General features: G+C 35.1%; 2 protein-coding genes across 7 annotated transcripts; both read left to right on the plus strand.

Annotated features, from left to right (window-relative positions):
• On the plus strand, positions 139–18,481 carry LOC109708484 (ABC transporter B family member 25, mitochondrial). Of its 2 annotated transcripts, XM_020230249.1 has the most exons (21): positions 656–771; positions 1,159–1,215; positions 1,314–1,532; positions 2,790–2,976; positions 3,119–3,180; positions 4,291–4,334; positions 5,065–5,167; positions 5,306–5,413; positions 5,574–5,657; positions 5,750–5,810; positions 6,532–6,677; positions 7,389–7,505; positions 7,962–8,047; positions 9,720–9,808; positions 12,728–12,783; positions 13,383–13,463; positions 14,205–14,270; positions 14,353–14,445; positions 15,268–15,332; positions 16,532–16,667; positions 17,459–18,481. In XM_020230249.1, exons 3-21 carry the CDS (start codon positions 1,362–1,364, stop codon positions 17,597–17,599), a joined length of 1,896 nt encoding a protein of 631 aa, XP_020085838.1. In that variant the 5' UTR covers positions 656–771; positions 1,159–1,215; positions 1,314–1,361; the 3' UTR covers positions 17,600–18,481. The 2 variants fall into 2 exon arrangements, with proteins under 2 accessions (XP_020085837.1, XP_020085838.1); XM_020230248.1 differs by lacking the exon at positions 1,159–1,215 and having other exon boundaries at positions 139–771.
• Positions 18,662–25,107, plus strand: LOC109708486. Of its 5 annotated transcripts, none has more exons than XM_020230250.1 (10): positions 18,662–21,039; positions 21,285–21,324; positions 21,410–21,488; positions 21,656–21,698; positions 21,779–21,877; positions 21,992–22,060; positions 22,147–22,354; positions 22,714–22,823; positions 22,972–23,483; positions 24,372–25,107. In XM_020230250.1, exons 1-10 carry the CDS (start codon positions 20,938–20,940, stop codon positions 24,712–24,714), a joined length of 1,605 nt encoding a protein of 534 aa, XP_020085839.1. In that variant the 5' UTR covers positions 18,662–20,937; the 3' UTR covers positions 24,715–25,107. The 5 variants fall into 5 exon arrangements, with proteins under 5 accessions (XP_020085839.1, XP_020085842.1, XP_020085844.1 ...); XM_020230253.1 differs by having other exon boundaries at positions 22,972–23,461; positions 24,407–25,107; XM_020230255.1 differs by having other exon boundaries at positions 22,972–23,461; positions 24,413–25,107.

Below are 25,547 nucleotides of genomic sequence, written 5' to 3' on the forward strand. Positions count from 1 at the left end.
AAATGTGTTTAGTTATCAAATTAAATGTATAATAATTAGTACTTAATAAATGAATTTGACCAGATTCATTGAATGTGGCACGCTTTGTAACCTTTTCACCGAAGGTTTTTTTTTTGTTTTTATTTTTTTCCGCAAGAAGATCTCGGCGTGTGCTCCGCGCCGATCTTTCGGCGATCACTACCTCTGCGCCGCATTTATATCCCAGAGGAAATAAAGAAGCCAAAAAAAGAAGAAGAAGAAATAAATAAAAAACCCAAAAGCTCTCGCGCGAGATTCTCCTCCGATTTCGTCTTCGTCTCCCTCCTCCAACCTCCGTCTCCTACTAGGGTTTACTTTTGCCCCTCTCCCTCTTTCTCACAAACCGTAAGATCCAAGTATCGTCCTCCTCTCCGGCGACTCGACCTCGTCCCGGTCCCCTCCTACCACAGGAGACCGTCGCCGGCGAAGATGAGGGCCGTTTCTAGGTGCCTCGGCGCTCGCCGGCTCTTCCGATGCGGCCGCGATGGCGGCGAAGTACTCCTCTGCCGATTCGACCGTTATGTGATCTCGGCCAGTGCTCTCGATGCGAAACGGTGCGGTGGTTTCGGGGACGATGGAGTAAAGAGTGGGGTTCGAGGGTTCAAGAACCCTAGTCCTCTTCTTGGTGGCGAATCTCCTTTATTTCCACGGAGTCGGATGGATGCTGTGAGATATGGTGGATCTTTTAGGCGTTTCAGTTGCTTTTTACCCGATTCTTCTCCGCCATATGGGAGCAGGCCTTCCAGAGACTTGGTACTACATTTCTGTTTCTCTGTTTAAATTTTCTGAAGAGTAGTTCTTGTATTCCTTTTGTTTCCGTGTTGATGATTCGATGATTATTTACGCCATTAGGCCGTGCATTTGGCTCTCTTTCTTATAGATTAAGTGCTCGTCAAATATGAATTTTCTCCGATTAATTCAAATTCTTGCAACTACGTGTCTATCGCTTTGTTGATAAATGATCTTGGAATTCAAGTATGTAAAGAACAAGCTTCTCTTGTGCTGAAAATTGCATCATATCATCATTCTTTCAAGATTTGTATATCAGCATCCTTTCAATTTAAGATTTAATAGTTTAATGTTTATTAATGCTATGCTATGCCTTACGCGTAAGGCTATGATTAATGAAAGTGATTTTAGGAAGTTCGGAAGAAAAAGAAAGCAAAGAAGGTTCTATAGGAGTGGTGCTCAGACTAGGTTGCATTTTTTTTCTTACTTTTGTTGTTTCAGTCAAATTATTTGGTTTGAAGATAACTTTTTCTGATGATGGTTATCCCTGTTTTCTTTGTTAACAGAGGTTCTTGCAAAAAGGCCATGCGTTGTTCTCGACATCTGCTAATGAAATGTCAGTTTCTAATAGTAAAGTACAAAATGAACTAGCCAAAAAGGGTGCGGACAAGGAGATAGCAGATACCGAGATACTTCGTAACCTTGCGAAGCACTTGTGGTCGTTTGACAGCCTTGAATTTCGTTTGAGGGTGCTGTTGTCGTTGGCTCTTCTGGTTGGTGCCAAGGTGAGAGCAGAAGATTTACACCTTTTTTGTCTCTTTCCTATCAGGGCATTAGATTGCTCAACTTTTTAATTTAATTTTTTCTTTTCAATGTCAGCCAAACAATAGTATCTTTAATAATGAAACGAACAATTTTCGCAATTGCCGAATCATTTTGGCATGCTTGGGCCCGTTGTAGTTATCATTTTTTTTTATGGTTCAAGTAGATAGTTTTATTTACTTATTTTAATGTTTGTTTGTAGCACCCAGCTGTTGGCAGTGAAGTGATTGTGTTACCTCTTTCTTTTTTGTTAATCATTTTCTAGATTTGTTTTTTTTTATAGGTACTTTGTTATACATTTAAAACAGTCTTCTTCAAGATAAAATTATGAAATAATCCTTTCTTGTGCATTTTTTCTTATTTTTGATTTCTGTAGTCATGATATTACATGATCACTGCTTTGGATTTACACATTCGTTAGTAATTAATAGAAGAACATTATTCAAAATGTTCAATTTATAGGCATGAAAGGAGCTCCTGTTCAAAATTAAACTGTAGATTTAGTTCGCGAGTTAGCTGGGTAGTGCTTTCTGGTGTTATGCAGCATATGAAAATTGTCCTACATTTTTCTCCTCGCTATTGACATAATTAACAACTTATCTGATCTGCAACATATGAGCTTCACATGACCTGTCTTAGGCTCTATGTTGAAATCACCGTGCAACTGCATATCACAACAAAAGAACTTAAGGCTATTTTAGGAGAGACTCCCATGTAAACAAGTGAAGCATTAGTCCTCTAGGCAGTGTATAAGTGGATTCGCAAGCTAGTCATGGATACATAAACTATTTGCTTTGAGCTAACATTTTCCCAGGATCCTCAGTTACTTGGAGTATTATTCTGTTTCCTAAGTTCAGTGAGCTATGAAGCTCGTATGGCGAAAATCCACTCTTTAAGTGAATTCATCTTGCATCAAGAACCCATCTTAGATATGTGTTATGACTTCTTGACTAGTGAATATGAATCGTCAATGAACTTTTTATCAATTTTTAAATTCTCTGTGTTTTTTTGTTGTTGTTTTTGCTATATTGAATTTGTGCTTAAATTGTTTTGTGACAGCATCTGTCTAATTGATATATTTATTGGTCACTGAAGTTTCTGATGTCTGTGCTTTGTTTCATGTATTTCTTGGATTTAAATCTAAATTATTGTGAAGCTGTTGATCTTCTGTGAATAAATTCTCATCTAATATTTTTAATATTTTCTTTAACCAACCATAGGTTATAAATGTTCAAGTACCTTTCTTATTCAAGCTTGCTGTGGATTGGCTTTCAGCGATCACTGGTTCTGACACTGCAATGGCATCATTTACCAATGCTAATTCTACCCTTTTGGCTTTATTTGTTAGCCCAGCAGCTGTTTTGATTGGATATGGAATTGCACGATCTGGGGCATCAGCCTGCACTGGTAATTGGATATCCTTTTTAGCTATCTAGTTTCATTATTATCTACACATTTTTCGTCCAGTTTAAAGGGTTTGGGTGTTGATACTTGTAGTTTTTCTGGTTGTTTTTAGCCCTCTAATACGTGCTAAATTCTTGCTGCATAGAGTTGCGAAATGCTGTATTTTCCCACGTTGCATTGAGAGTCATTCGAGCTGTTTCTAGGAAGGTAAATTTAATTCTCTCTTTCCTTGAGAAGGTTTTTAATGCTCTTTCAGATCTTTACTTTGGTTCTCATACTTGTGAACATCTTTAGATGGACTTGCGAATATTCTATGTTTTGTGGTGGCACTTGTTTTCCTTATTTGTAGAAGGATTTCTTACGAGTTGAGGGCCGAACTTGATCTCAAGAGTCGGGATACATACCAACAAATATTCATACTTGAAAACTTCTACAATGTGTTATGTCTTTTGTTGGCAAACTCGAGCTGTCTCACCTGATTAAATGATCTGGCTGCTTTGGCTTTCTCCCCCTCCTTTTTCCATTTTATCTCTTAACACTTTGATGTATGTGGCTTGGATGATTGGAATGTAAGAGCAGTCACTTTTTAGCTTTTTTTAGCATTTTGTGCAGTACATTCTTTCTTCCATGGGCATTGGATTTTTCACTTGGCTGAATATTTTTTAGAGTTGTAGATAAGTTATGCAGAAGATCACTTCCTTTTGGTTGAAGTATTTTCTCATAACCTGTGGTATATACTTAAGGAATAGGGATGTAGTTGAAGATTTAGTTACTTTTTTCCGTCGCCGTACTGGTTCTTGGTCTAAAATGAGCTTTAGAAAGATTTTAAATCAATAATGATTTTGTTAGGATTTGAATTCGTCTTTGCCCACCTTTTCATGGTAAGCTAGTTTATACTTCTTGATGGCTATTGTATATGTTTAGAACTCTGTAACTAGCAGGTTTTTTGGGGACAGAATGATTGAAAATTTATTCCAGATATCCTTTGGAGCTTGTCTGTTTGTTATGATATGGTGGCAAGAACCCAAAAATTTTTGGATACCATTAGGACTAGGAAAGAGGTGCATACTAGACTTCTTCATCAGATGATTTATAATTCATGAACTTTTCAAGTTTTATCTTTTAAATTCTCATTTGAGTTTAAGTTATTGGATATAATCATGTAAACATTCTTCTCTTGAACTAATAGAGTATGTACTTATAATCTTCCCTTCACTTTGCTAGCTCAAAGTTCGAGTCTTATTCACTGCAGTCATTGACTTTCCTGTCTTGGGTTCTAACAGTTTTTTTTTTTTTTTGGTTTTTTTCCCCCTGTAGGTGTTTGCACATCTGCATGAGCTCGATCTTCGGTATCATTTAAGGTATTTAAGGGAAAGATACACTATTTTGTTGCAAAGTTAATTTGGATAAAGATTTGATGCTGCTGTGCCTGCCCCAGTCATTTGTGTCTTAAACTTTGCAAGATAAGTTCTGATTTTATGTATACAATGTTGTTTATAAATACAAACAACACTTATCTAAGCATTTACCTTTTAGATGACTTAAGTTGATACTGTTTTTAACAAGTTTCAGCTGCTGCTTTGAAATTCAGTATAGTATTGTAAAAAAAATTGAATTGGCACATACAGAATAGTTTTTGTCTTCATAATACACGTTGACCGCCATGTGAACAAGATAATGGGGTTTCTAACGGCAGATTACATCATAAGAACAACAGCATCACGGGGCATCTAAGTGCGACTTTGTAAACCACTGGAGTTAAACTGCGTATGGGCCAAATCATAGGGCAGGGTAAATTGAAGTATACCCTTTATAATATTTTTCTAGAAATTAGTTTAGTTTACTTTTACTTCTGTTGTAACGAGAGAGCATACTGAAGTACTTACCAATGCAGTCAAGGTTAACAGAGTCTTTTCATGGATCTACTTCTCACTAGTAAGCAGAAAAATTGCTGATGAACATGAATATTAACTGGAAAATGGGTTTGTGAATTTGAAAATAGCAACAAGTACTTTTAAATGATGTACAGATTGAATCTTAATGAGATTTAGTACTGATGTTAGTCTTTTGCTTTTTGATTTTGTATTTCAGCCGGCAAACTGGTGCTCTGAATCGTATAATTGATAGAGGAAGTCGTGCAATAAATTATATTTTGTCACAAATGGTATTCAATGTTGTGCCCACAGCACTGGAGGTATATCTAATTGCTGGTTGAAGTTTGTGCTGTCCTAGGCTTGCCATTCTTCTTTTAAGTAATATAATTATCTCTTGCCTAGAGCCCTGTATTCGTGCTTTATTTTCTTGTTTTATCGTGATTTGTATACTTTTCCAGATCGCTATGGTTTCTGGGATTCTTGCTTATAATTTCGGCTCAACTTTTGCTTGGATCACTTCTGTTTCAGTTGCTGCATATGTTGCTTTCACTTTGATTGTAACACAGGTATGATGCTTCACTAATAACCTGCTTCTGATCCTCTGTCGTTTGCCTCTATCTGGAGATTAATATTTAATAATTGATTATTGATTATTGATGCTTTGTGTTTGCTTTTGCTTCCATGTTGTCAAAAATTATCTCCCTAATTATAAATTCTTCATGGCAGTGGCGCACTAAATTTAGGACAGCCATGAATAAAGCTGATAATGCTGCGAGTACTGTTTCAATTGACTCTCTGTTGAATTATGAGGTTACCTTATAGTTATCCTCTGCTTTTGTTTAGCGGCTGCTATTTCGCTCTACTGTTCTGGCAGTTTCTTATAGCAATTGTTCTTTGTTCAGACTGTCAAGTACTTCAACAATGAAGCTTTTGAAGTTCAAAAATACGACAAGTACTTAAAAAGTGAGTATATATGGTGCATCTTCTCGTCAACAGTCTGATAGGATATTCTATAGTGTTTTTTTTTCTGCTTTGGTTTTGTCTGTGTAGAAAAGTAACCAGTCATGTAAACTGAGGTTATTTTGAAACCAAACAAAACCACAGTGACACAATGCTGACTGTAATAAGAGTCCTCTGCAATGTTTTTCTTTTACATCACGAAGAATTAATCTAGCTCTTTCCTTGAAAACCCATATTTCTCTCTTTCTTATAACTTTCATAAAGTGTATCATGATGTCCTTATTGTTAAATAATATGAAGCAACCATTTCTCCAAAAGCTTAAGCTAATGTGAGGAAATTAAATGAACAAGGAATTTGGTGCGACTCGAACTTAGGTCCTCTTGATCTGATACCATGTTTAATAAGATGAAACAAACATTGAAACATAATTAAGTATTTGGGCTTGTTTGTGGTTGCTGTGTCTCTTCTTTGTGTAGCTTCATTAACACCTGTTACTGTAAGGAATCATAATTAAGTTGGAGATTTGAGTATTTTGAAATTGCAGTGGGATGTACTTGTGATTTTGGCATTGCAGTGCATCCCATATGGAATTTCCATAATGTTACAGGGGTATATAAGAGAACCGCCTGCACAACTATATTTGAGATTTCAGTATTTCAATGCATAACATTTCGCTCTTTTCTACTTATTCTTTCTCAAACAATTATATTTGCTCTTTTGCAGGGTACGAGGATGCTGCGCTCAAAACTCAAAGTAGCCTTGCCTTTTTGAACTTTGGCCAAAATGTCATATTTAGCACGGCTTTATCGACTGCGATGGTTTTGTGCTCATATGGAGTTATGAGTGGTGCATTGACAGTTGGTGACTTGGTAATTCTTCTCTAATTTTAGTCTTGATTTGGATGTTTGCTATAGTCTTTGCCGGAATTTTATGCACATTGTATTATTATATTTTGCCAACTAATTCTTAATTCTGTGGTTGATAAGCGTTCTACGTTCAATTCAAGGGTTCTTGTGTGACCAAACTTCTATATAGAGATTACTTTCCTAGCATCTAGTTTTCAAAATTTATGTAAAGATTTTGCATCACTATTATCCTCAGTCTAATCATTTTACTGTCCTCAAAATTGTGGATGTCTTGTTACATTCCTTTCAAAATTTATAGTGTTACATTCCTCAAAATTTATGTAAAGATTTTGCATCACTATTATCCTCAGTCTAATCATTTTACTGTCCTCAAAATTGTGGATGTCTTGTTACATTCCTTTAAACAATGTTGAAGTCCTGAGGAGTGAGGACACAGGTTCTCTGATAAGACTTTTTTATTTGGTTTAGTTATATTAACTCCTTTCTGTTTAGGGCACATTTACTCATAGAACTAGGTACAATAGAAGTTGCTACTTGGTTAGTTAAATTGATTCATTCTTTGTTTCCCTGTTCTTGCTACGGTTTTTTTGAATGTGGGTGACTGGAATTTTGCTTTGCTATAGTTTTTTAGTGATGTTGTATATGCTAGTCATTGCAGTTAGCAATTTTCACCTTTTTGATTATCTTCTGGCTCTATCTTTTTGTACTTCCTAGGTCATGGTCAATGGGCTTCTTTTCCAGTTATCAGTACCTCTCAATTTCCTTGGAAGCGTGTACCGGGAAACAAGGCAGAGCCTTATAGATATGAAGTCCATGTTTCAATTGCTTGAGGTTAATCTCATGGCTATCATCATTGGGATTTCTTTATCCATTTATTATCCGACTATAGTTGTTGTCTTGAATTCAGTACGAACTCTATATCAAGCGAAGTAGAATGTCTAGTTTCGTGATTGCATTATCACGTTAAATTCGCATTAAACAGTTACAGATAATAGAGGTTCTGTTACAATATTTCAGATGATTCTTCATTATGTTTGATATTCTCCTCCTGAGAATGACGTGGTATTCTTTAATGGTTCAACCAATCTCTGCTTAAGCTCTTAGCACATGGGCCACTGCTGTACTTGAACTTATCAAAGCAGTGCTGCCTCTGATTGTTCTTTCGTGCGTGAGAGAATTTAGCTACCATGATAACTTATATTACATGATGATACGTGAATTCCACTGTAAATTATCTACTTACTGTTGTCTGAGGAGTTACATTTCTTTCGATGATGGCTTTTGCAGGAGAAGCCTGAAGTCAAAGATAAGGAGAATGCAGTACCTTTACAGTTTAGAGGAGGATGCATTGAATTTGATAATGTGCATTTTGGGTTAGAGCTGCTTCTTTTGGCTTCTATTTATTCCACTGCATTTGGAATATCTGCAATTCTCATCGTGTTCTCTCTACCTTTGTTTCGTTTTGTTTGTTGGTATTTCTTTGATCCATGTAGGGGGAGTATTGTATGTGGCGTCACATAAGCAGTCCAATTTAGAAGCCTCTGTCTTTTTTTATTTAATGTTTTGTATTCTATTTTGTGGACCGCAAGATTTGACTACTTTTTGCAAAAAAATCTTTGCAACATAAATCAGGCCTTTTGATAACCCATTGAAAGCTCTGTTTTTAGGTGACTTCTGTTATTCAAGGTACCACGGAAATTCTTTTCTGGGTTAATTTTCTTTTTGACATAAAAATTGGTGCTTTCGCATCATTTGGGAGAAAACAATTTTCTAATATTTTGGCAAGAAAAATGAATTGTTTCCCACAACATGATCTTTCTTGAGAGTTGAGAATAAATATGAATCAGATCATTTATTATCTCTCTTGACTTTTAAATATGAGGAGATACAATGGCCTAATCTTGTTTCTTTTGCAATTACATGATAATTGGTCTTTGTCTTTTCTTTTTCATTTCATTATCTTACTTTTACCCTCTTTCCAATTAGATGATTGTGCTGTACTTCTTGCTGAACTGCTTTGATAGATCAAACCTACACAATATGCCGTTGGGCATTGAGATGTTATGTGCATTAAAATTCACATTTCGTGTAATGTAGATATTCTGAAGTACATAATACTGAAAAAAAAATAAATAAATCAAAAAGTATGTTGGCTAGTCTTGGAGGCATATCATGCTCAATCTGCTTATATTTGCTTAAAAGACAGACTGCGAGTGGCTTTGCAGTGTGCTTGTCATGCAATGCCTATGCCTTATGTACTTGTAGTTTACCCAGGACTGGAACACCGCTCTTTCAATTCCATTTAGAAAACACTAAATATCCTGTCACAGGATTTAGTGGTTTTCTGAACATGCTAACTCTATCTGCTTGGCATCTGTTGCCTCTGTCATCCCAATTACACCAAGGAACAAAGGCAAGAACAAAGCAAAATTAGTGTGACGTATCTGACAAGAAGAACAAATTATGAAGAACAAATTATGAACAAATGCTGATGAATTGATAATGCTATCTGAGATGATGACAAATCTCTGCCCATTGTTGTCATTTCTCCCTATCCCCTTCATCTTGGCTTCTTAGTGGAAAGAAGTTTCTGATGTTTACAAGTGGGTTGCATGAGATTGCATTTGCTATACTCCTTCCGGTACAACATCTACATCATGCTCTGTAGCTTCAACGAATTTATTTGCCGACTATCTTAAACAATGGAAGAATGAAGTGAGTTGTTGCACAAAAAACCTTGTAGGTACTTGCGTCGTGCAATCCGTCTAATGTCTCTATGAAACAGAAGAGTCTTCCTTTTGCCCTATTTTATTGTTCCCCATTTCAGTCATTAGTGTCTCGGACCACACATGGGCCAAAGAGAGATAAAGTGAGCTCCCTTTAATATTCTTCTAGCATTTTTCGTTGGTTTGAGACAAACGAAATTTCATCTATTCGCAGTTGTTCCTGTATCTGGAAATGTAACTACTTTTGATTTAATTTGATATCTACCATAGATGATATTCCTCAATGGTACCTTAGTTTATTCTCTTCTTTGAATTTCAGGTACCTGATAGAACGGACGATTCTCGATGGAGTATCTTTTACTGTTTCAGCCGGAAGAAGCGTAGCCATTGTTGGAACTAGTGGCAGTGGTGAGCTCAATCATTTGGTTCATTTCTCTGTTTTTCCCTGATATCAAAGCATATTTTTCTTGTCAGAAAGAGGAAAATAAGAAGCATATATATATATATATATATATATATATATATATATATATATATAGTGAGCTAGGCAGAATACTATAATCAGACAAGTCATCTGGTGCTATTAAGTTGTCGCTCTTGATGAACAATGTACATGACTATGATGTAGTCCCTTGGGTTGAGTGTCGCGTGGTTGAATAGTATATCGACGGTGAAAATGGTCAAAGAGATTGATCTAATGGTAAAAACTTGATAGTCGAAGTGTTTAGGTGTAGCGATAGCTTGAGCCAGACACTTGTTGGTGGTGTGTCTAAGATTAGCTAAGATACTCTCAAAACGCCAAGGGGTGTGATTTAGTTTTAACCAAGATGAAGGTGCCGCCCCCTGTGCCGTAGCGCTACGGCGTGCGTACTCCCTCCAAGAAGGGGGCACGGTACGGGGGGAGGGGGGGGCCTCGGACCCCCGGGTGCCTGCGGAGCACAAACGCGTGCCGCTCGGACAGCGCACGCGCCGCATGTGCCGCGGCAACTGTGCTGCATGACCCTATTTTTCTTTTTCTTTTTTTTGTTTGGCTTTTTTTGGTTTTGCTTTTTTTTTTTTGTTCTCTGGGATATAAACAAGCCTCTCGCCGCCTCGCCACCTATATTCCTTTTTCACTTTTCTATTTTTTGACATTGTGTTATCTTTTTGTCAACTTCTTTTTTTCTTTTTGCGCTGAGCCTTTTTCTTTTTTTTTGCCTTTTGCTTTTTCTTTTGAATTTTCTTTTTTCTTTGTTAAAATTAAAATTAAACTTAACTTCATTATCAATAAAAAGCAAATTATAGTTGACAAAATCCGATCCATCCGCGGGGGCAAAGCCCACACCTGCCGGCCCGTAGCCACCACTGACATTCATTTTTTCTCCGCAAAATATAATTTGTCAAAAATTGGTCGCACCGCAAGTTTTCCGATGATCAGGAAAACAAAATATCGACTGCCATCTAAACCAACATTGATCAGATTTTTCAAAAGATAAAAAAAAATAAGATATAATGCGGTACTATCTGGTTGTTCTAATTATACATATCTCCTAATCGAATCATAATAGATTTGAAACTTTTTAAAAAAATAAATTTTCTGTCATTTTATCTGTTATAATTTTTTAAATTCTAAAAAAATTAAAAACAAAAGAATTTTCAAATGTTACAGCAAGTAAAGTTGTACTTTTCAAATAAAAAAAATAAAAACAAAAGAATTTTAATTTCTATTCTACATCAAGTATAGTTGTACTTTATATACAAAATGTTTACATGCATGTTAATTGATGAGTATAATAAGCTATACATAGCAAAAATTAATAATAATTTATCTAAATCTTTCAAAATAACATTATAAAAGCTTATTGGAACAAAAAAAAACTTAAATAAATCCGTGCCAAAACGTGCCAGTAGGAGGTCGTGCGTATCTGTCGGCACGCAAGCGTGCCACGTGTCGGCACGCAAGCGTGCCCGTGCCGTACCGTGCCAAGGATGTAACGGCACGCCGCCGTTCCACGGCACTTGAAACCTTGTTTTTAACCATTGGATGGAGAGATGTAGGGTTGAGATGATGGTGGTACGTGGTGGTAGGTGGAATAGTGTTTGATCCAAGGGATATTAGTAATTAAGGAGTAGATCCAAGGGCTAGAAACTTAGAAGCACCAATGGGTTGGTGCTTCTAAAAGTATTCTAGCTCAATTTTATATATATATATATATATATATAGAGTGAGCCTACTATGCTATTGGAAGCACGGAGCCTTCCGTGCTTCCAGCTCGTTTTCGATGTTGCGACTTTCGAATCGTCGATCGGCTCCGTTAAACTTGATCTAGAGTATTTGGAGTACCTAGAAAATAAATTTTATTATTTTTCGATATCATTTGCCTAGTGATCGAATGGGCTCAAAATCAACAAATTTTAATGGCCGTAGTGAGCCGTTTGCAAGTTTAACAGTATAGAAATATCTAAATCATGTGAAATTTTGATAGAAAATTCTTTATACTATATAAAACAAGATCAATATCTTTGATTTAAAATTTTAATGTCATATTATTATATTTTATAAGATTTTTATTTTCAGCCGTTGATTTTGAGCCCCTTCGTTCACTAGGCAAATGATATCGTAAAATCATAAAATTTATTTTCTAGGTACTTCAAATACTCTAGATCAAGTTTAACGGAGCCGATCGACGATTCGAAAGTCGCAACATCGAAAACGAGCTGGAAGCACGGAAGGCTCCGTGCTTCCGATAGCATAGTAGCCTCACTCTATATATATATATATATATATATATATATATATATATATCGGAAGACTCTACCTTTCATTTGGACGAAAAGTGCTATTCCATATTTGCACTTTTCTTATTTATGATTAAATGCTGTCAGAATCAAAATGACATGCTTGTAATATACATATCATTCCTGTTTTTCTTAGAAATAGTTTCTTCTGAATGTTTAAGTATGCTGTTTTTCAGCAGGAAATGTAGTTGTTATAAATCTTTTTTTTTTTTTTCGCATTAGTATTGTGTGATATCATGATAATGTTATAAATCTTCTTCTTCTTTTTTTTTTTTATTTGCATCAGTATTGCGTGGTATCATGATAGTACTTTGCCCAACCCCTTGAGGAGAATTAGATTTTTAAAATACAGATGGTCTATATTTGTGCATTAAGCTGAAAATTCACTGTTCCTTTTTCTAATTTTCCTATTCCTTGTTTAGTTAAGGCTATAGAGTAAACTTCTCATTGTATTGAAATGACTGCTTTAGAATTTCTTGTTATGACTCTCTAAATCTTTAAATGCCATATGGTTGTGGGTTGTATACTGATCACTAGTTTTATGTGCAGGAAAATCAACTATTCTTAGATTGCTTTTTAGGTTTTTCGACACAGGTTCTGGATCTGTAAGGCTTTTACCTTCTTTTGATATATTATATACATTGTTATCTTAATGAATTATTAGTAGTCTTACATCTCTTTCTTTTTTAACCTGGGAATATTTTCTCTCTGCATACCATATAATGTGGTTCCAGATCCTTCTATTGCTTGGTAGACCACCCTTTATAAATGGGGGAGTAATTCCTCGAGGCTTGAGGTTCTCTTTAGGCCTACATGCGTCACCCAAAGATAAAATTAAGTACAGAATTATATTTGTAGTGTAAAACATATGCTAGAGAATCATGTTGTGAGGCAATTCTTGATTTTCTGTTACTTGATACGGAACATGAATTGGTCTGTGATTGCTGTGCTGTTCTTTGTGATGATCCTTGTTGATGAGTTTGCAATCGCATGACATGCAATCATTCTTTGAAAAAGTTGTGTGACAAAAAAATCATGGTTCTGATATTTCAGAGATAGTTTAGGTACCCAAAAAGAAAACATAAAACAACTTGGTGATTATCAACAAGCCGTAAATTATTGTCATTTGGCTGTTGTATGTAAAAAAAATCTTAATCCTGTGTTATTGTTTTTCTTCCTAATCTAACTTTATTATTGTCCACAGATACAAATAGATGGTCAGGATATACGAGATGTTACCCTGGAAAGTCTTCGCAAGTGTATTGGTGTTGTGCCACAGGATACTGTAAGTTCCAAAGTACTTGAATATATATTTATTTGAATATCTTTCTTTTCCTATAAATGACGTGAAAGTTCATAATCTTAATTTCTTGTTTGTTTAGTGCCTCATTACAGTCTCGAAAAAAAAAAAATCCAGACAAACTATAATAAGCCCTTAGTCCTGTCTATTCGGGGTCAGCTACAAGATATATGTTGGCTAACAATTCGCCTATTATAATCCTCATCTTTTTCCTAGGCTTGATACTGACTGCTGAAGATATATAAATAAATCCATAATGGAGTTAATCGTTATGAATTCTCATGTCTCAAAATAGTATTAGATTATCTGTTAGATTCAATAACTATATAGTAAAAGATTTGATTTTTATTAGAATAACATGGAATTTAGCATCATGAGAGGGGGTCAGAGATTTTAACCTGGGTTTTGGTATCGACATATCCATTATTAGCGTTCCCATCTTTTGACCATTTCTTTTGAGTTCATTGCGAATGCCTTTATTTAATGATATGCAAGCTGTGAAACTAATTCTCACGTGCGGTGTGTTGATGGATGTAATGCCAACGGGTTTTGTGTATGTTTTCTATTCATGTCAATGGAACTGTCTTGTCATGTAAAATATTTACCAGCATTGATCTGCTAGCTTCATATTCTGAAATATTCTGGCTACTGAATTTTTCTTTGACAACGTAAGAATGATCTTCTATTCGAGTGTTCACAGACAGACAAGTTCAAATGTCTTCGCAGGTACTTTTCAATGACACAATTTTTCACAATATACATTATGGGCGGCTATCGGCAACAGAGGAAGAGGTTGGTGATTTAGACTTATTCTTAGCAATTATGATCTAAGTCTATGGTGAGAATATTGTTGTGTTGATATATTGTTGTTTAGGTCTTTGATGCTGCCCGACGTGCAGCTATTCATGATACCATTATGAACTTTCCAGAAAAGTATGCAACAGTTGTTGGAGAGCGAGGGCTAAAGGTAAGAAGTAATTATTAGTAAATTATTTGCTGATTTATTATAAAAGAAATTAAAGAGCCTGTAAAGTGGTAATTCTTGTTAATGATGCAGTAGAGATAATGTCTCAAACTATGGATATTAGCTGCCATAAATGAAATTTTGTTTAGTCTACTTTGATATGCAATCTTAAATTAACGTAAAAATACTGGAAGTGCCGTTAAGTGTTGTTAATGTAGACATCCTGATAATGTAGTCTTAAGTGTTTCTATATGATTGGAAGTGTCAGTAGGTGGCCTTGATGCGGCTAGCTTGCAATGCAACCCAGTTACGACGCAAAAGGGCATCTTCAAAACCCAAATAAGCAAAAAAAAAAAACCCGTGTTTTTGTTTTTTGTTGCCAGGCAGAGCCAATGGGTGTATAGGTTTCAGGCACTTCATGATCGATCCCCACACTCCATTGCAAAGAATTTGTGATTAAAAATCAAAAAAATGGCAACAACACCAAAACAAGATCTAAATGAATTAATTCTGGCATTAGTTTGTGAGCTATACATCACATCACCGTAATTGCAGTATTCATTTGAGGATTACTGCTATTGATAATGGATATTGCATTACCTCTTTGTGAAACTTAGGTTGACAAAATGTTTACCTTATGTTAATAGTAAGTTTCGTAAATTGATGTTAGCTTAGCACTGCACTTTTTTGGTGTTATGTTAGCTTATCTGTTGGAATCTTTTAAATGCTAGTATGTAGTGCCTACTGAGGCAATAAGGACTTGTTTGTACTTAAACAGTTCTTTAATCTTTGAATCTGAGACAAACCATTCTTCTAATTTTGCAGTTGAGTGGTGGTGAAAAGCAGCGTGTTTCGCTTGCTCGTGCATTCTTGAAGGCACCTTCAATTCTGTAAGTGCTTTTTATTTGAGCTGTAGAGTAATGCTTCATTTATTTCAACTAATTGATTGCCATAAATGGCTAGATTCAGAGTATGCAACAAAAAGAAAAGAGATATATTTGGTGTGGTATTTATGAATCTTTTATTTGTTTGAGTTCAAAATGAGAGATGCTTGAAGTTAAAATTTTTGCTGTAAAATGAAGATTAGGATATATACTATAAGCATCATATGCTGTTTTGTCACATCCCTTTGGGAACTGTTAAGATTATAAGATTTCTTTTGTGAACTCCTTAATTTCATCTGGAGGTGCTTCTAGTATTAGGTTAACAATCCAACAAGTCAGATGTTTACCTTTTCCAGCTATGTTTTTGCACTCTATTTTTCCCATTTATAGGAAAAGGATGCAGAATTTTAGCTGTTCCATGAGGTTAAATATGTAGTTTTTTCTTCTCAAGCTGGCCTTATAGCCTTTCTGGTAGTCCCTGTGTGCTTAGAAATTTTCTTGTATTGAAACTCTGGCATTTGACCGACTGTCCTTAGTATAAGTGGCAAAGGACTTGATGGTTGACACATGAGGTCCCAAGTTTAAAGCTTAGTTGATTCACATTTCCTGCCAAGTTTATTTATTGAAAAAGAGAAAAAAAAATGAATGAAGGGGGTAGTACTGTAGTAGGCTACCTTTCTCTCAAGGAAAGAAACTCTGGCATTTGTTGTGTTAATTAGATAGCCACCTACACAACTCGTTTGAGATGAGATATTTGTTGTGTTAATTATCTTAGAAATGTTTTTCACCTTTCAAGTCAAACTCAGTTTATGCGGGTTTTTCTAGATGATGAATTGTTGCTGGAATAATGTGTCTTTTACCTTTTGCTTTATGGTAAAACTGGTAAGTGACCCGTGCAATGCATGGGTTGCAACAATGATTTTGTTTCATATCGTTCTTTAATTTTGTAGAAAATTATTTTGTTCATTTGTAAAATATTTTAATGTTCTTTCATCAAGTTGTTGGATTGTTTCATTGTACTTCTGAAAACCAACATTTTAAAGCAAGAAGTTTTATGGTAGTAATTATAATTTTAGTGTTAAAGTACTTTCATCTTGTCTATTAACGCGGCAGCAAGAAAGTAAGGTAAAATTAATTTCTTTTTCAATATCTTGGGGAAAATATATTGAATGACATGCTTGTATTTGTGCTTTTTGATATTCAAGTTTATGCGATGAAGCTACTAGTGCCCTTGATAGCACAACCGAAGCTGCAATATTGAACGCATTGAAGACTTTAGCGCACAATCGCACTTCAATTTTTATTGCTCACCGGCTTACAACAGCAATGCAATGTGATGAGGTAGGCAATACTATTCTGTTGTATAAGGTGCTAATCTTATTGCTTAGTTGGAGTATCTCAATTGTTTTTATTATTTGCAACAGAGATTCTTTTATTATTCTGCTACACCTATTGATTGGAGATGCTTGAATAGTAGTTTCATTCTCATTTGTGTTACTACCTAAACTATCTGAAATTTTTTTGTGCACTTTCTGATTGTGCCTTAGACAAAGATGTATCCTCTTTTCCTGGTCTGGGCTGTGGACTCTTTTCATTTCCAATAATAATTTCAAAAGCTTGTATTCACTATTCGGTTGCATGACCCTAAAATTAGACCAATAATTTGTGTTGTCCACCCTTAGCAATGGTTGAGGGATTACACACTCATAAACAAACAGTCCCACGTCCGATAATGTTGTATAATTGGAGCACCATATAGAGATCTATCCATGTTACACACTCATAAACAAACAGTCCCACATCCGATTATGTTGTATAATTGGAGGACCATATAGAGGACTGGCTCTAGTATTTTGGGCCGGTGTTCTAGGGCCCGAAAGTTGCTAATACTAGTGGGCTAGTTAGGCCATTACACTTGTTTTCAGAATTATAGATGCACTTTACAAATTCATGTGATCAGCTTGACTTTTTGTTGATGGTGCAAGTAAATTGCTCAAAGATAGGCTTGACCAGTGTAGTCATCTTAAGTTGGTGTTGATTTGATATAAGCATAGATCAATTTGCCTATTAACAGTTGAATTGCCGGCCTAACTTTGCTTAATTATCCACCTTCACTTTGTTTGTTTTATTAGATTGTAGTCTTGGAGAATGGGAAGGTAGTGGAACAGGGTCCACATGAGGTTCTCTTGTCAAAAGCAGGACGTTATGCGCAGCTGTGGGCTCAGCAAAACAACAGTGATGCTTTGGATGTTGCCGTCAAAGTAGAGGCTTGAGGATTTTGGTGCTCTTACACTCCTGCTTGTTTGGAAAGAAAAAGAGAAAGAAAACAAGGAGTTGATAATGTTGCCCAAACTTATCGTCAATTTTCACTCTGGCCTTGGACTTTGTAAGTTGGACATTTAACGCCCCTTGAGGTTTGAAAGTATTTCATTTTAGCCCTTGATATCATCTATTATGGAGTGAAAATAAAATTATCACCCATACGTGATACATCGACATCCCATCAGAATCGATTGACCCTTCATCCATCTCGTACTTTTAGTTAGACTTTAAATTCTAAGTTGACAAAAGGCTACAATTTAATGGTTGATACTTGATAGGGATTAAAATATGATATGAGATCAAGGGCTGTTGGATGGATGGCTTGGATAGATATGATGCACCAGGTACAGGAGTTAAATTTTTCCTTAACAGTAGATGATGAAAAGGGCTAAAGTGAAAATTGTCCAAAAGTTTGGGGCTGTTGAATGTTCAATTTAAAACTTGTGGACCAATTTGAAACTTGACGAAATTTTCCTGCTTTCTCATTAATTTTTGCTGATGGAAAGATACAAGCAGATGTAAACCTAGCATGATGGTGAGATGGAAGCCCCTGTAAACCAACAGGTAAACCAACAGGTTACAGGAAGCAGAAAAATAAATTTGTAATTTATTTTTGCACAAACTCTGCTGAATAATTTGAAGACAATTTGTTCTTGGCTATGTAACATAAGTGGATATGCAAGATGTTCTTTCAGGCTCTAGAGTATTGGTATCCGAAGGTAGTGGACTTCATCTTAATTGTAAAGTTTGTAAGGCCATTTTTTTTTTAGTTCCCTCTTCATTGATTGTGTAGATACTATATTTCTCATAAAGATATTGTAACTTTTTTATTATGTCTTATTAGCAAGCTTTCTCAATTTGGAAGTCACTGTACACCCAATGATTTGAGTATTATCTTACTTTCATGCAATTGCTATCAAGGCCTCTGGTTGAAATGGCTGCATGCCTGTCCCAGTGATACAAAAGTGATTTTTGCATAAGAAGCCATTGGTTATGATCGAAGTGCTTCTCTGAGCTAACATGTAAAATATTTATTTGATGTTGCAGATTGGTAGTGGGTTGCTTGGGTAATATAGTTTTATGATGTAGTTTTATTTGCATGAAAAGTCTAACGAAATATCTTTTCTCAAGATGATAAACTAAGACTTCATCAAGCTACCCCTGCATTACTATGATGCAATTGTATGCACCACTGGGATATATGGGCATTTCTAGCCTTTTCACTGCTGTTTTATATGTAAATTCATCTTTTAGAGAACTGCCATGAAGAGGAGTTATTTCTGAGTGTTGTTTTTTTTTCTCCGAACATTTTGTTTTGTAAAACATATGGTTGGGAGTACTCAGAATAGAAATGTATATTTGAACATATTGATATCTTTCAGAACATTGTGCTACAGTAGCAACTTAGTTGTAGCTACTTGGTGCTTGATATAAAGTAATCAAGTTCTATGAAAGCCTCCTTTTGGTGAATTCTTGAAGAGAAGGAAAAGAGGAAAATGGGAATGCATGAGAGTAGTGAAAGATTTCATACTTCATTATCTGCCTATTTGCTGTGCAGGGAGTTTACATATTGTCGAGCAGCTCAAAGAAGTCAAAATCGTTCAACTTTTTGTTAGTGGAATTTCGCCAAACACTTGGCCACTGTTGCAGAAGCTGAAATCTCTTGTAGGAGCTTCAACCATAGTTTTCATCTTCAAGTTTAGTATCAGTGCAATGTAGTACTTTCTGAAATTCTTATACTATATTTCCTGTTTGATGTTACATTTAATTAGACAAGCAATAATTACCTTCTTTACTGAACATGCATGTCTTGCCATATGAAAAATAATTTTAAAAATTAATATTTCGATACAGAAACTTGAACATTTTGACTAATTTGGAAGTGCTGGAGCAGTGCTGCAGCAGTATATATGCACTTAAACACTATATGTATTAATATGAAGGCATGGATAAGCACCATTGTCCAACTATGCACAAATTTGTGTTGTACCATATTTATTTATGTTTTTCTTTTTCAATAGGTGCACAAAAAAAAGGGAATTGGCAGCATATATCTGCGGTAGCGTGTACTTAAATGCATTTTCATGTAATTCTACTGTTGCATTTTTAAAACTAACTATTCAATCTAGATTGCGTTTAAGGCGTGAGCTTACAAATATGCTGATAACTAGTACTCTTTTTTGTAGTCAAATTTTTGTTGTGCAATGAATTTTAGAATGTATTGCATACCACACTTTCACCGGTGCTGAACATAGCACACTTGAAAATGGTTTGAGTCACTATTTAGTTCAAATATTTTTTGATTCAATCTGCATCTGACTCATTGCTACTGCTGCATCAATCCTTATTTTTGACATGCCCATACATGAAAGCTATGTATTTATGGAATTTCCTTATTATTAATTGTTTATAATATAATCTATAGTTTCTGAAATATGTGCGTATTAAATACTTGCATAATTACTCGTATCTTGCGAATCTCCACAATAAAGAAGTACATTTGGTGCAATCTTATCACCTTTCTCGTTTATATCAAAATTTCACTACGTATCAGTGACTGAGGTGTCTCTGCCATACTCGAGGTTGTGCTATTTTGTCGTATTAGAAATGCGCATTATATATGATGCGAAGGTACCCAAACAGTGTGCTTAAAGGTTTTGTATGTCAAGCACAATACATAAGGTTCCGCAAGGTTGCCCTAATTTCTGAGGTATGATCAACATACACACTGCAACTTTCTTGATTTGCCTTACTACATGCTTGCCGATACTAGCAGTCAATTTGCTTTCCAAATAGCTCTGGCATCTTTGATCTATGAATGGGTAAATTGTGGTTCTGAGAGAGATTTCCTTTTTTCTTCCGCAGATTTAGGGTTTTATCATTCCCAAACTAAGAAATTGAAATCAACATTAAAAACTGTGTTTACACTTTCCTTAAGTATGGAGTGATAGAAGGAAAAGGAAAGGAGATTTTGCGCTAAATGTCGATGAATGAGAAGCTTTAATATGTTAGATTTCATTCACATTTATGTATCTTAGTGTGAACAGGTATTGAAAATGCTAACTTCGTCATCTATTATTATCATATTATCATGTATATGTTGATTTATCTATCTTTATCCTTTTTTAACTTTCGACATTGTAATCATTGAGGTTCCAAGACAAGTAGATTGTTAATTTTTAGTTTGTCATAAATAAATTAAACAATTTATTTCTCGTTAGAAATATTCGAATCTATGGTAATTGATTTGTTTTCTTTTGTATGAAAGGAAGGAATATAATATCTTGTAATGGCTGAGGGAACGAGACGAAGAAGTGCTAGATTATTAGCCCTTCAAGAGCCAAAAAACCAGAAGAAACCATTTGGCACAAATATGTTGGATGACGAAAAGGTAAATATGGTAAATATGGCAACATGCAAACAAAGGGTGAAACAAAGAAAATCTAAGAAAAATGAAGTAGACTACTCTTTGTGAGACCTATGTGTATTTGCTGCGTGTTTCACAGACATTGTAAATTTCTTTTTGGAAAGTTTAGTCTTGTACAAGTCTTATCATTTCTTTTTGCCATTTTGCTTTTATAGTAGTAAGCTCTTACTGGAAGTTTCATGCTCTATTTTAAGTCTTACTATTTTCAGGCAGCGAAGAACCCACAACAAGTTGATCCTAGCAACAATGGTAATGTCATATTGACTATAGCGGTATCCGCATTATGATAAATAGTATCGAGTATTTACAATTGTTATGAGTTGTTGTTTTTTAGGTAATTCATCAGAAAATTCTTGTGCACCAGATATTTCTACCAATGTGATCATTGATAGCATTCTTGATGTATTTCAAGTGTAAGCTCAGTTCTATCAATCTTTCCTATCAATGAGAATAGTTCGATACTAGTTCTATTTATAATTTATTTGAAAGAAATTATTATATATAATGTGATGGCCCTCTAAATGTTATTCTAAGAAATAGCTATAGCATTTTAACAATAATTTCGTTTATTTTGTAACAGGAATGACACAAAAGAGCTATTTGCCATGCCGAATAATATACAGGTTTATATTGTCATCTTGAGCCTGTGCATTAATATTTCCAATTTGTGGGATAATAAACTAATTTAGTATTTTTTCTTAAGATAACTGATTATTCTGAGATGGTTAATAACCCTGGTGATTTCGCAACCTTAAGACAGAAGCTTAAGGATGGGATGTATCAGACCCTGGAGCAATTTGCGGTGTGAGATCTATTGCTATTTTTCAAAAATTTTGCTTACATTTTCAATTTTATTCTTTCATACTTTGAGCTAATTATTTTGTGAACTAAACTAATATGTTAGTTATTGATGTAGGATGATGTTTACAAGGTATTTCGTAAGGCAATAAATTCAAATCCTCAAGATTCTCTTCGTATGAAGGAGGTGAAACTGACATACAAACGAAACATCATCCACTTTGCATGTAGTCTTTATTTATATGGATCGTATTAAATTATCGGACTTTACAGGCAGCTTATCAAAAAGAGAGTGCAAAGAATCTGTTCCAATCTTTGAAGAACAGTCGTGAGCATATTCTGTTGGACATCTCAGCTTGGCATCAAAAGTATTTCGGGTATACAAAGAGAACAAACTCAAATTATAGAAAAAAACAATATTCGAGAAGCATATCAAAGAAAACTCCAAACTCTTCGGCTATTCCTAGTTCGATGCCTAAAGGTAAAGAAATTCCATTACCATAGAACCAGTATCCAACTATAACAAATTGTACTTTCAAGCATATAAATATAATGACCGTTGTTTTAATTCTACGGAGTTGTTGCAAAATACATGACTTTTTATGCACAAATTCTCAATTTTATGTTTCTAGTTTGTGTTTATATACAGAATGAAAAGAGAGTTAATCTTCACATAAAAAATATATGTACATTAATAACTTTACATAAGTATTTTTCCTGTGTAATATACCAAAGAATAAAATGATGTAGAGCTCCCAAGTATACAAATAAGCTGTAACTTTTCCTTTCTTCATTATATGCTGTTTTTGGAAGTTTTATTTCAGCAATGCTTACCTGTAGCAGAATCTGTGGAAGGCTCTGAATTTTGTGAAGAGCAGCAAACAAATTCAAACAACACTATGAGCAATTTGAGCATACCAGTATCCATGCATCCTACACAGATTGTTTATGTAAGTTACCATATCTTGTCACTCTTCTGCATTCCCTATTCCATTTATCTGTAAAAATATGTTTTCTATTAAAATATTAGTTAGTATCAATTTTATAATAAACTACATGATGTTGTTGACCTCTTATTATTTGATTTTATTGCTTCAGAACAACAACACTTCAGGTTTTACTCAGAGTTTGATGCACTTTGTGAAGGATGCGAACTATCAATCCCATACGAGTTCAGAGCAACCTAATATGGAGAATGGCCAAGAAGCTGGATATTTGTTGCCCTTAACTTCGGGTCTTCACAACCAAATGGGCAACGCGAATTTCTCATTGGCAACATTCTCCAATCCGTTTAACTACTCGTTTAACTACCCACTGAATGTTGCAGATTTTAGTGGCAATAATGCGGAGGCAAGTTGGTACATCCCCCTACTGAATCCTACGCATTTCTGGAGCCCCTACTTCCTAACTCCCACAGCAGGCGGAACAGGATCGGCAAGTTTCAATACTATGCAATCTTCAATCCCTTCAATGAATGCTAATAGCATGCCTGGTTCAAATGTTCTTTATGGCCCTAATAGCAACCTGGACAATGATAGTCTGCTTATGTTGCCCTCATCAGTTAGTACACCAGAATCACTAGGAAAAGGTAAGAATATCTCGGTGTCTAGTTCAAGCTATGTTGCACAGATACGGATACGGGGATACGGATACGACACGATACGGATACGGTGATACGGCAATTTCTAAAACTTCTAGGATACGATACGCGGGATATACTTAAATAAAATATTATTTTAAATATATTTAAATGTATGTTGATTATATGTAATGATATATTGAGAACAATTAGAATATCTAGACTATATTAAGGAATATATTCTAATATGCATTAACTTGTATAATTATTCTACATTTGTTCATAAAAAAAAATAATCAATCATATAAAATAATAATTCAAAAAGTATCAAACCAACTATCATTCAACTTGATCAAATGATAACAATAAATATATAGTCGCACAAACTAGATAATTAGCCATTCAATATATATGTCTGATTTGTTAGTTCTATTATTAAAATAGTAATAAAAAAATATGCTAACAATTTAATAGAGAAGGAAAAAAAAATCATATTTTCTATAGCCTTTGTTGCTTAATACTAGGTTGACAAATTAGATGGAAGAGAGTAAATACTGTGTGAAGATAGAACGAGAGGGAGCGCCTTCTACCATTCAAGAACAAAAAGATAGATGAAATGACAAATTGAACAGATATTGGTGTTTTTCTCACTCTTTTCCTTCTTTCCAATAGGTTTGGACGTGAGCTTTTAAAAAAATTTTAAGTTTCAATCATTTTAGACCAAAAAAGAAACGGGCCGTGTCCCCCCCGTATCCCCCCGTATCCCTCACGTATCCGAGCCGTATCCGATATTTTTTTATTTTTTAAAAATGCCAGATACTTCATTCCCGTATCGGACACGTATCGGGCGCGTATCGGTATCCGATACGTATCCGATACGGATACGGCATAAAATTTGAAGTATCCATGCTTCATAGAGTTCAAGCCAAGCTATTGAGCCTAACATGATCGCAGATAAAGGCAAAAGCCCCCTACCATACCAAAGCCAAGCTATTGAGCCTAAGAGCCACTTCAATGCATTTTTTAGCCTTGGAGTTGAAGGGAGAAGCTCAATGAGGAGAGTCGAACCAAGCCATGTGGACGCAAATTTAGTCACCAGTGAACAGGAATGCTCAAAGGGGAAGGATACCGTACAATCATCATCCGTCTATGACTCAGTTCCCTGTCCATTAGGATCAACAGGTACTGAACTCAATCCAAGCTCGACATCGACTGATCCCAACAAGCCAAGGACTCTCAATCTATTTGGTGGCCCAAAGTAAAGCTTAATTTATCTCTCTGCTAGGTTTGAATCCGACCTCCCGAAGAGTCTAAACTTACATTCTGCTATCTCGATATTATGCATTTGAACTATTGGTTGGCCTTGTTTTCTTTTATGCATTTGAACTGCTGGTTGACTTTGTTTGCTTTTGTTGTTTGACTTTGTTTAGTATCGAACTATTATGAATTGAGAATGATATTATCTGAATCTTTTATGTGTGTTGTAACATGCTTGTGAGGTTACAATGGTAGGTTTTGTGATTGAGCACATATGCAAACCCAGTTTATTCATTTTGAAAGTACTGGACATAAACTGGGTCCATCTGAGAATTTTATAGCAGAGAAGTGGTTGTATTACTACTAAATATTTATGTTAATTGTTGGAATTCAGCTTTCATTGATTTATCAAGATATTTTCTTTTATTTTAACCTATTTATGATTCCTGTATTTGACCTTATGGGGAAAAAAAGTGCAAATTTGAGTACTCTGAAAGTATGATGTTTACTTCTTTTTTTCTTTTGTTGGAAGGTTAAAAGCATTTCAATGTGTTGATTACTTTGCCCTATTATATATGGGGTTGCAATTTGAGTTAGCATAATTTTCTCCTTTATGTTATTTTTGGTTAAGATTGATTCGTGCTGCGTTGATTTCCGAAATAATTTGTGTTGTTTCTGGCTTCCAGTGAAATTGCCCCTGTTCTTATTGACATCTCTAGAATTGCATTGTTGCCCCCTTTTTTATATGCTGTTAATGTCTTGATTGGATAAAATTTTACTGGAAAGCTCTCCAACGACATTTCGGTGGGAGTCTTTAATCTGCTGTTGCGTATTAATT

The sequence above is a fragment of the Ananas comosus genome, linkage group 4 (genome assembly GCF_001540865.1).
Source record: "Ananas comosus cultivar F153 linkage group 4, ASM154086v1, whole genome shotgun sequence".
NCBI classification, from domain to species: Eukaryota; Viridiplantae; Streptophyta; class Magnoliopsida; order Poales; family Bromeliaceae; genus Ananas; species Ananas comosus.